At 31.7% G+C, this 10963-nt stretch overlaps 1 protein-coding gene across 3 annotated transcripts; it reads right to left on the reverse strand.

Moving 5' to 3' along the window:
* Positions 1-1666: 1666 nt before the first annotated feature.
* On the reverse strand, positions 1667-4713 carry LOC146913558 (WUSCHEL-related homeobox 11-like). Of its 3 annotated transcripts, none has more exons than XM_085716745.1 (3): positions 3915-4713; positions 2227-2429; positions 1667-1944 (listed from the first exon to the last, which is right to left on the reverse strand). In XM_085716745.1, the coding sequence occupies exons 1-3, from the start codon at positions 4582-4584 to the stop codon at positions 1921-1923; spliced, it is 897 nt and encodes a 298-aa protein (XP_085572871.1). In that variant the 5' UTR covers positions 4585-4713; the 3' UTR covers positions 1667-1920. The 3 variants fall into 3 exon arrangements, with proteins under 3 accessions (XP_085572871.1, XP_085572870.1, XP_085572872.1); XM_085716744.1 differs by having other exon boundaries at positions 2227-2438; XM_085716746.1 differs by having other exon boundaries at positions 2227-2393; positions 3915-4697.
* Positions 4714-10963: the final 6250 nt, after the last annotated feature.

Consider the following 10963-nt stretch of genomic DNA (forward strand, 5'->3'; position numbering starts at 1 on the left):
GTCACCCAAGTGTTATCTCTTAAAATAAGTCTTATCCAAACGGACCCTTAATCTCATTCTGAGTAAAATTCTGTTTTTGTTTCTGAATGCATGAGGCAAGTGTTACTAGTCCTTAAATATTTTAAAATTTCAAAAATATATATGTGCGAGTGAAATCATGTTAGTAATTTTAAGACTAAATTAATTAAATAATTAATTAAGTAACTAAAAGACACGTTTGATGACCAAATTCACTAAGAAATGAAAATGGATGAACATTTCTGTAATTTTATATCTTCAAAGATTATAGTATAATCACTTAACATATTCTAGGATATGTTGGAAAATTTTGTTTACTCTGATTTTTCATCTCTCTTTTTTTCCAAATGTCTTGCATAGCCCTTTTTTTTTGCTGACATGGAAGTCTCACATGTCTTGTGACTTTATCCCATTCATGTCTAGTAGAGATCCTCTCCATTTCTTAAAAGATATTTATCTCCATCACCAAGTGAATCCCACCATCATTTCATTTCTTAAATTTTTTTAAACTTCTTTGTATCTATCTTCGAATGGTGGCCTCCTTCTTATTTTTTTTTTTGAAAAATGGAAAGGATTCTAACGCCAATTTGTGATAGAGAGGAGAGTTTTCTAAATCAAATTAAAAATCTATGCAGAAACATGATTCTCATACACATTAGGGTTTGTATTTGGAGATCGAGTAAATCGTCATGTTTGTTGTGTTTAGGATACTAATCCTTCAGTTCTCTTGTAGTTGTCATTTTAGAGTTATTTACACCAAAAAACTTAAAGAATTTTTTATTTTTTATTGTCGATATGTCTTAGCGGAATGAGGCACCTCTGTTTATTCGGGATAAGTTCTTTAGGGATAGACTTCGCTTGCCTACTTTTTGTTTCCCTTAGTTTTTTTTGTCTTTTTCAATTCTTTTATTTTTGTTGCCTTAGGTACAGTATACCCACCCACCCCACCCACCCACCACCACCACCCATCTCTATGTATTTTCCATCTATGTATGTATTATTACGAGTATGCTTGTAAGGGATTGGTGGTGTTTTTGAGTGTCAACCTAGTTGGTATGTCTAAATGTCATTTTGATGCAAATTCATGGTCTTGGCTTATCTAAGAAGAAAAATGGACGAAGGAAACACTATCTTCGAAAAGAAAGGTATGTTAACACCATCCATGTAGAGCATTTTTTTAACAGAGATTGATGAAAATAATGCACTTATTTACTTAAATGACTGATTTATTAGGGAAAATACATAGGGAGTACTTTGACACACAAAATCACTGAGTGATATCTCGTTCAGGAACTTGGTTATTAATAAATTATGCCGTTAAAAAAATTATATTTAGTGCAAAGTAATAGATAGAGGGAGAGATACGAGCGCCTTGAAACTAGGGTTCCTAAAAATCAAGATTCAGTTAATATAGGACTTGTCCTCTAAGGTTGATAGTCCCGTGCCATCTTTACTAAATTTGATATTAAAATTGAGAGTTGGTATATGTTTGGCTTGATGGCTGGATGGAGGGGGTTAAAAAAATGTGGGATTAGAATGTCGAAACACTCTTAGCATGATACCAACATTTATATATTCACAACACTAACATTTGTTGTTTAAAAAGGAAAAAAAAAACAAATTTCAAACGGAGCAATACATGAAAATATACATTCCACAACTGTCTTTTATTTTATTATATTAGGAAGTTTATAATACACAAGGATGAGAACTTTAGGTTTATAATTTAATAATTGATAAATAGATATAGATTTCTATAATCACATATAGTAACTCTAATATTTGAGTCACTTATCAAATATTAAGAGAATGGAGAAAAAAAGAGAGAAGGTAATATATAGAAGAAATATATATATTTAACCAAAGCTTCCATTTGTCCAGTTGTGCTGCATGTTCATTTTTTCAAGCTTGTGCTTGCTTTGACACCTGGAACAAAAACACCAAAACATTTATTTCAAAAACTTTATTTAGGTTTTTTTTTTGAAATAAAAAAATTTATTTAGGTGTACACAAAGAAAATATTTCTAATTATAAAATTTATTTTTTATTAAAAATAATAAATGTCAACCTTTAAACTATTTTTGAGAGGTTCATATCAGACGCACTCTGTTTATAAAAAGAGTGATAAATAATTTGAGTTGAAAAAGCATTTTAAAGACGACACTTATAAATGAAACGGAAAAGTATGTTGAATGCGTGCTAAATTACCAGATAGTAGCTTTCACCATGCTGCAAGTTCTGCATCAAGAAACCAAACTCATTGGTTGGAACTGAGACTCCAGAGGAATGAACCAATATTACATCTTCACCAAACATTGTTTTCATGTCAATTGCAGTACCTCTTGGCATTTCTGTTGGAACTCCATTGATAAACACTGTGATCACACCTGAAACATTACTCCCCCCATATCCTATTCCCCCTAAAATTAATATAAATAAATATTAAAGCATATCAATCAATTATAAACACACCAAAACTATTACATATGACATACAAAACAAAATATAAAACTTCATTATTAAAAAAAAAAACTTCATTATAAAAATAATTATATAAAAATAATGCAAGAACAAATTTAGTTTATTATCGTCTTTTTCTCACAATATTAATTGTAGGTTTCAATTGTCGGTGATATTGGCAGAATGAACGTAAGCCATGACAATTTTGTTGAAAACTACACTCAGTAGCTTCAACAAAATCATGACGTCTGTGTGATTTTGTCAAACTAGTCAATTCAAACATACATTAATCAATCATTACATCATCGCCACATTTGCATTATCATCGATTTGTGAGTGTAATTTGAAAGCTTGTACATTTTAGTATTATGAGTGTATTAGATTAATTTGCTGCACTGTGATCTCCTTTTTTCTGGAATGAATGAAGGGGTTTCCTTTGTCACACTTTGCCTTGGGAAGACAAAATGAAGGGCACAGAATATCATATAGAAAAATAAGTTAAAAAAGAAGGAATAGCAATTTCTTTCACTAATTTGGTATAATATGGACAATATAATGTTTCTCAATTTATGATGACAATATGTAAATTATCTAAATTAATCATTTTTTTTTAACTAATCAATGACCTAGAGAAGAGTATAACAAAATTAGTAAAATGAATAGAGAAAAACAATCTAGGGTTTAGAAATTTTTAAATTAAGGAATTAGTTTTGGATGAAACCCAGAAAGGAATGTGATAAAAAGGGAAGAACAGAAACTGAAACAAGAAAGTGAACTCATGTTTTTCCGGAAAAGAAGATTAGTACAACTTTTATGCTTTTCATTTAATCCCAGGAACTGTCAAATCAACAAAAGGTTTTCCACTTTTATTAATTCTTCAATCACCATCAAAACTGATTATAAACCAAAAAAAGGATAGTTTTATTTTAAAATATATATAAAAGTAGGTGAATCTGAATCTACAACACTTGTCAAAGGATTTAATGAAAGTTCTAACTTGTTTTAGAGTTTATTAAAATAATCAGTCTAAACTAATTAAACAAAAATTATTTAAAGGAGACTAATAACATGACAGAAGTATTAAATTAATTTATGTTTAGAAAAGTAATATAGATTCTAGTACTAATTTTTGTCCTTAAAAAGGGTTTTGTCTTAAAGAGAATCTAAAAAATATCATATTTTTTTGAAAAGGGGGTTTTGTTAAGATGATTACAAAATTTGGAAGAACTTTCAAAAAAAAAAAAAAAATGGAAGAAGATTTAACAAATGAATCATGTAAGAAACCTGTTTAAGTTGGGATCAAAATAAAATTAAATAGAATTCATATGAAGAGTTGAGTATTTCTTTACTCAATTTAATTTGAAATCTAGTTTTTTTGTTCATAAAAAAAAAATTATAGGATTATAACACACCCATGCAATAAATTAAGCATATACCTGGGTAATAGTTGAAATTTGAAGCATGATCAGAAGGCTGCAAAATTGATGAAGCAGCTGAAGTATTGTCCATTTGAGGCAAATTGATTTGAGTAGAGCCTAAGTACAAACCACCAAACCCTTGTTCTCCACCAGCAGCAGCACCAAGACCAAGACCAACACCAGCACCAGCACCAACACCAACTCCAGCACCACCAGCACATGATGAAGACGAACCCGAAAAGTTATTATTATAAGTAGAACAAGAAGAAGAATTCATAGTGAAAGTTGAGGAACCACCAAGACCAAGTGCAGCACCAAGAGACAGAGAGGTACTGTTGGTGCTGCACTGGTATTGGTGATATGGATTTGCAGTACTGCCACCGCTTAGTTGGGCGGCGGCCTGCATCTGCCTCTGACGGCGTCGGGAGCGAGAGCGGCGATTCTGAAACCAATAAAAAACATTAGCATCACCAACAGCTCCAAATTTCTCAAGAAGTTTTCTTATTCTCACGGTTTCATCTTTTGGTGGATTGACCATTCCACTATTGAAAATGGATTCAAGTATAAGGATTTGTTCAGGTTTTGGTGTCCATCTTGATCTCACAGTTTCACTCTTTTCAGTGTTGTTTGGATTATTAGTATTGGAACTTTGAGACGGAACATGTTGGTTTTGTTGTTGATCTTCCATTCCAATGTGGAAGAAAGAAAATAAGAAAAAAAATGTTTTTTTTTTCTTCTTTTGAAGATATGATGAAACCTAGGTAGCTAAAATAATATATATATGTTTGATGATGTGAGAGATGTGAATAAAGTACATGGAATACAGTAACACTGCTTTTGGTTGTTTTTATATAAATGTTGAATAGTCAAATTACATAAATAGCCTTTATGTAGCTATTCATTTCTCATGTCATGCATTGCTATAAGTCAAAAATACCGCAGGATTCTAGATTACTCTCATATATAATATAGTTCTCATTCCATTAACTGAGTTTCAAGCAAATTAATTAAAATTTTAATTTTCATCACCCAATTATAGCCGACCCTAGTTTTTTAGTGAGAGAAATTCCACATTTCCTCTAAGTTCTCTTTCTCTTTCACTCATTGAAGAGAGGTGGTTTTAGGTCATAATTTTTCAACCTAAAATCACCCATTTTCATCTTTTTTTTCCTTAACTTTCAATCTAAATGATTTCCACATATATCAAGTTTTTTCTTTTGTGTTTTTTCGTGATTTCATCGTCCAAGTGCGACGTTAGGTTGTTCTTCGTCTTGTGCGGCGTTGTTTGATTTCGCGTCTTGTTGCGTTGATCGTTTGGTACTTATTGAAAGATCAGTTTTAGTCAATCACATGTTCAATCAATGATATGTGTGTCAACATTGCAGATTCGGAAGCATGAATATTTTGGTGATTTATATTTTATCATATTATTTGTAGGCATTTTGTCGTCGTATGCTATTAACTTGAGTGTTGTGAGTTTGTTCACAGATTCACCTTTTACGTTTTTAGTGATGTTGATCATGTTATTGTATTTGATGTATTATATCAATTTGAATGAGTGAATATTGTTTTTCTTTTGTCCAAATGAAAAGAAAAAAAAAAACTACAAACAATTACGAGTCTTACTTAAAGACCATTTCTCTATTCTAAAATACATTAGCACGCATGGAAACTTAAAAGCTTGTAATATTTTTTTTTTTGCCCTATTGCTTTTTAGGGTGAAAACTATCATTTTCATCAAAGGTAGTCTAGAATTCAACAATACCCCGTAGTAGGCAGTATTAAACGGGAAACTGCGTCACTTCACTAGTAAAGATCGGGCGGCGGGGGGTCAAAAGTTGGTTAATAAACATCATCTTCATTTATACAAAAGGTAGCCTAGAATTCAACAATAAGCCGCATTCAACGGATAACCACGTCACTTCACTATTAAAGACATAAAATTTTGAGTGAGAAAAAAGAAAGGTCATAACTGCAATTTAGCCACAATAAAAAAAAGGTTAATTAAGTAAATGGTCCCTACAAAATATTCATATTTTTTTAAGTTTCTACAAAATAAAATCACAATTTTTAGCCCATGTGACATTTTACAGACCAAAATGTTGACGTAAAGTTTTATAAGGACTAAAAAAGCTGATGAAATTTTGTACAAGGAGTAAAAATGCTGACGAAATTTTTTACAAGACCTAAAAAGTGCGATTTTCTTTTGTAGAGACAAAAAATGAAATTTTAAATATTTATAGAGACCATTTAATTAATTATCCCAAAAAAAAACAAAGAATCATAGTTAAAGAAATACATTAGACCCCGTGAGCATATCTCAGTTGGTAGGGACATGCATTATTATATGCAGGGGCCGGGGTTCGAACCCTGGACACTCCACTTATTCACCTTGAAAAAGGTGAATTCTAACCACTATGCTACCTGACAAAAAAAAAAAAGAAAGGAATACATTACATACCGTAAATCTAACTAAATATTTAAAATATAAAATTGTTATGTCAATAGGGTATCAAAATACCATTTTATACGGAAAAAATATCTTATTCAAAATAGTTGTGATATTTGATTATCAAAATAAAGACGGTCTATGTAAAAAAAAATGTGTTAATCTTTTTCTGTTTTTTACTTTTTATCTTCTATGACTTTCAAACCACAAGACAATATATTTCATATAAAAAATTTGATGTTAAAAAATCGTCCCTCTATTCTAAAATGTATTAGTATGTATGGAAACTTGAAAGCTTGTAATATTTTGTTTTGCATTATTGCCCTTTTAGGGTGAAAACTATCATTTTTATTTTCACAAAAGGTAGCCTAGAATTCAAAGATACCCTGTATTCAACGGGAAACTGCGTCACTTCACTAATAAGATCATAAACTATTAAACACGAAAAAATTTGAGTGATATACAACCGGAGGTCAAAAGATGGCTAACAAATATAATTTCAACTTTTAAAAAAGGTAGCCTAGAATTCAACAATAACCCGGATTCAACGGAAAACTGTGTCACTTCAGTTTTAAAGACAATAAATTTTGAGTGAAAAATAAGGGGTGTCAAAGATCCGACTTAGCCACAATAAAAAAGTTAAGAACCATGGTTAAAGAAATACATTACATGGTTGGAAAGTATAAACGAAAAAATACTCTTCTTCTAAGTAGTTGTGATATTTGAATATAAAAATATAGATGGTATATGTAAAAAAAATGTGTTAATCTTTTTCCCGTTTTTAACTTTTTTATCTTTTACGACTTTCAAATGTTTCAAACCAAAAAACAATATATTTAATATCACAATCTTGATGTTAAAAATCATTCCACTATAATGTATTAGCATGCATGGAAACTTGAAAGCTTGCAATGTTCTGTTTTTCACTATTGCCTTTTTAGGATAAAAACTATCATTTTCATTTTCGCAAAAGGTAGCCTAGAGTTCAACAATACTCCGTAAACGGGAAACTATGTCACTTCACTATTAAAGATCATTAAGTATTAAAGACACGAAAATTTGAATGAGATACAACCAGGGGTCAAAATATGACTGACAAATATCAATTTTCTCTTTTACAAAAGGTAGCCTAGAATTCTACAATAACCCGCATTCAACGGGAAACTGCGTCACTTCAGTATTAAAGACATGAAACTTTGAGTGAGAAAAGAGGAGGGTAAAAGTAAATATGGTTTATGTAAAAATATGTGTTAGCTTTATTTGTTTTTTAATTCTTATAACTTATGAAAGCTTGTGATACTTAAGCTTGTGTTAGCCTAGAATTCTTAAGCTCACGGGGACAATTAGCATGCATGGAAACTTGAAAGCTTGTGATACTTTTTTTCTTTCTTTCCACTATTGCTTTTTTTGGAGGGTGACAACTATCATTTTCATTTTAGCAAAAGGTAGCCTAAAATTCAACAATAACTCGCATTCAACGGAAAATTGCGTCACTTCACTATTAAAGCAATATTAAAGACATGAAGTTTTGAATGAGAAAATAGGAAGGTCAAAGTTGCAATTTAACCACGCTCACAAAAAAAAAACTAAGAACCATGGTTATAGAAACACATTACATGACTAGAAAATATAAGCCAAGAGGTAAAAGTAAATCTAACTAAGTATATAAAATATTATGTTTTTGTTAATAGGGTAGAATATACAAGTTTATATGAAAAATACTCTTATTCAAAATAGTTGTGGTATTTGAATATCAAAATAAAGACGATATATGTAAAAAATGTGAGTTAATCTTTTTCTAATTTTTACTGTTTATCTTCTCTGACTTTCAAATATTTAAAACCAAAAGACAATATATTTAATATAAAAATTCTGATTTTTTTTTTCTTTTTTAAGGAAAAATTCTGATGTTAAAACATCATTTCTCTTTTCTAAAATGTATTAGTAATGAATGGAAACTTGAAAGCTTGTAATATTTTGCTTTGCACTATTGCCTTTTTAGGGTAACAACTAAAATTTTCATTTTCACAAAAGGTAGTCTAGAATTTAACAATACCCCTTATTCAACGGGAAACTGTGTCACTTCACTATTAAAGACAATCTTCATATTAATTTGTGTCATGTCGTCATTGTTTTTGACCAAATTCAAGCTTTTTCACTACTCTACCTGTTATAAAATAAATGAATAAAATGACACTTCTGAATTATTGAAAAAGTAGTGTACTCGTGTGCCAAGCACAAGCTAGATTTTCTTTTTTAATATTATTCATTTTTTTATTTTAATATTATTCACTACTCTACCTGTAATATTCTACGTACAAGCTAGATTTTCTTTTTATTTTAATATTATTCACTACTCTACCTGTAATATTCTACGTACATTTATATCATATTTATCTGATTTTATTTATCAGATTAGACCTTCTTCTAATCTAAATTGTCGTCGCCGTCTTCCTTCCTCCCACCATCAGCACCCTCGCCGCTATCGTCATCTTCCCTCCTTCCATCATCCAAACCCTCGCCAACAAAAGATAGTACGTACAAGCCTACGGTGGTGTGTGTGTTCCCCATGTAGTAAATTCTAAGTATTAAGAAGTTCTGCCTCTTGACCAAGTCAACACTCAGGACATTTATAAATCTCTATGTTGTAGATAAAGACAGGGTTCATACCCAAAGTGATGGTCAGACTTAGGCAAGTGTACCAAATCGGTAACCAAGTAATAAAGTGTAAGTAGAGTATCGTATCCACATGGATTGTCGTTTCAACTAGGCAATTCGCGTTACTTATTTTGGAACAAGAAAATAAATAATGAAGTGTAAGTAGAGTATCGTATCCAAATGCATTGTCGATTCAACTAGGCAATTCGAGTTACTTATTTAGGAACAAGAAAATAAATAAAAACAATAAAATAAAAGATAAAGGGGGGTTTTGCAATTTAGTACGTTGGTAACAGAGCAAGAGTTTAGGAATTAACCTAGTTTTTGATTGCAGAATGTTAGCGGCGGTTAGGATTCTTCGAATTCCCTCTATCCATTTGTTGGAATTAATTAATGGCCAAGCATTATTCAGTTTTTAGCGTCTTCTAATCTAAGTGATGAATTCGTGGGGTTTTATTACCTATCAGCTGTCAAGTTGCATCTACTGATCACACGGGTTTGTACGTGTGGGTCCTAGTCTCTCAGAGGTTTGGGTTCATTTCCCTTCAGCTGTTAGTTGCAACCTTCCCGGAGTTTCTATGCTTTTCAGTGTTTAGGGTTGTCAGTCCTATAGGAAGATCCACTTACGTGCGTAAAAGGTACATGTAGGTGCTTACTTCCTCAAAGGTATTTAAACCAACAACATATATTGTGGTACCTAAATTCTGAGTGTCCTAAAGGTACCATCATCTATTGAATCTTTGAAGGACATCAACATATTCTCCTTCTCGATAGTTCTACAAACAATCAGCGCTATCTCGTCTACCTTACAAATGATGAAAGAAGAATAAAATTACTATGCTGATTTAAGTCATGAAGTCATTGTGTTTCCCTAATTACTGTTAATCGCTATCTTAATTACTTCATGACACAGGTGGGTTTGCACGAAAATTAGGTATGTAACCTTCCTAAGTACCGTTATCTCAGGGTGGTTTGCTTCAGAGGAGACAAATCTTACGCAATAGTAAAATTAAATAGGATTCAAAAAATAACTAAATAAAGAACTTAAATTAAATAATCCAACAAACAAAATAGAGGTTCATCGTAGAACCCTAGCCTAAAAAAGTTTAGTTACTCATTGTAACTAAAGACATATTACAAAAGAAATAAAACATACCCTAGAGACTTAGAGTGAGGAGAGAAACTCCTCTCTTGAAGCTCATAGTACTTTCCTTCCTCTTGAACCGCTACGTTCTGAATGAGAAACTATGAATGAGAGGAGTTGTATTTATAGGCAAGTTTCTAACTGGGTTTGGGTCGAAAAACTAGGCTTAAACCGCTTAAAAAGTGGAAAAAGCAATTTTGACCTGCTCCCTACATGTTCAAGGTGCATGGCTAGGGAGCATAGGCCAAAAAGTTGTGCTCAAGGTTCCTAAGCAATGCTCAAGGCGTATGCCCCCATGCTCAAGGCGCATGAGTGTGCAGTTTTGCACGTATTCACATGTTTCTTTGTCTTTTTGGGTGTTTGCTTCCATATAAGATGTCTTTGGACTTGGGAACATAACTCATATGTTTGTAATGTCTTCCGAGGCCTCTTGAATCTACATTCATTGTCATCCCAAAGTCTTCACAAGTCTTCGAATATTTTGCTTTGTTGAAAACCATAATTATATGACTCAATATAGAAGACATTACAAATGTCCCGAAAACAATAAACAATTTTTCTAATAATCCTCTATTTTGGATGAAGATTAACTGAAAATAACTAGAAAAACTTGCTAAGAATAACGTAGGATGACCTGTTATCACAAAGCAACAAATAAACCCCTACTCCAACACTTATAATTCGGATTGGGCGAATCATCCAAACTCTTCTTGGAGTGGCAATAACAATGTACAACCGCCTCAAGCAATGTAGCTCCACGTTTGGTTCTTAGCTTCTTTCTTCTTGGAATGATCAATTGATAAGTTCTTTGGGCGC

The sequence above is a fragment of the Medicago sativa genome, chromosome 6, assembly GCF_051527215.1.
Source record: "Medicago sativa cultivar Bolivia chromosome 6, Bolivia_mono, whole genome shotgun sequence".
Taxonomy (NCBI): domain Eukaryota; kingdom Viridiplantae; phylum Streptophyta; class Magnoliopsida; order Fabales; family Fabaceae; genus Medicago; species Medicago sativa.

What these genes read in the sequence shown, in the direction of transcription:
- LOC146913558 (XM_085716744.1), bottom strand. Translation starts at nt 4,584, where the DNA reads ATGGAAGATCAACAACAAAACCAACATGTTCCGTCTCAAAGTTCCAAT. An exon ending in AAATTTCAACTATTACCCAG is followed by an intron (nt 2,439 to 3,914) that starts GTATATGCTTAA and finishes TATTAATTTTAG; the next exon opens with GGGGAATAGGATATGGGGGG. An exon ending in ATGGTGAAAGCTACTATCTG is followed by an intron (nt 1,945 to 2,226) that starts GTAATTTAGCAC and finishes TTTTTGTTCCAG; the next exon opens with GTGTCAAAGCAAGCACAAGC.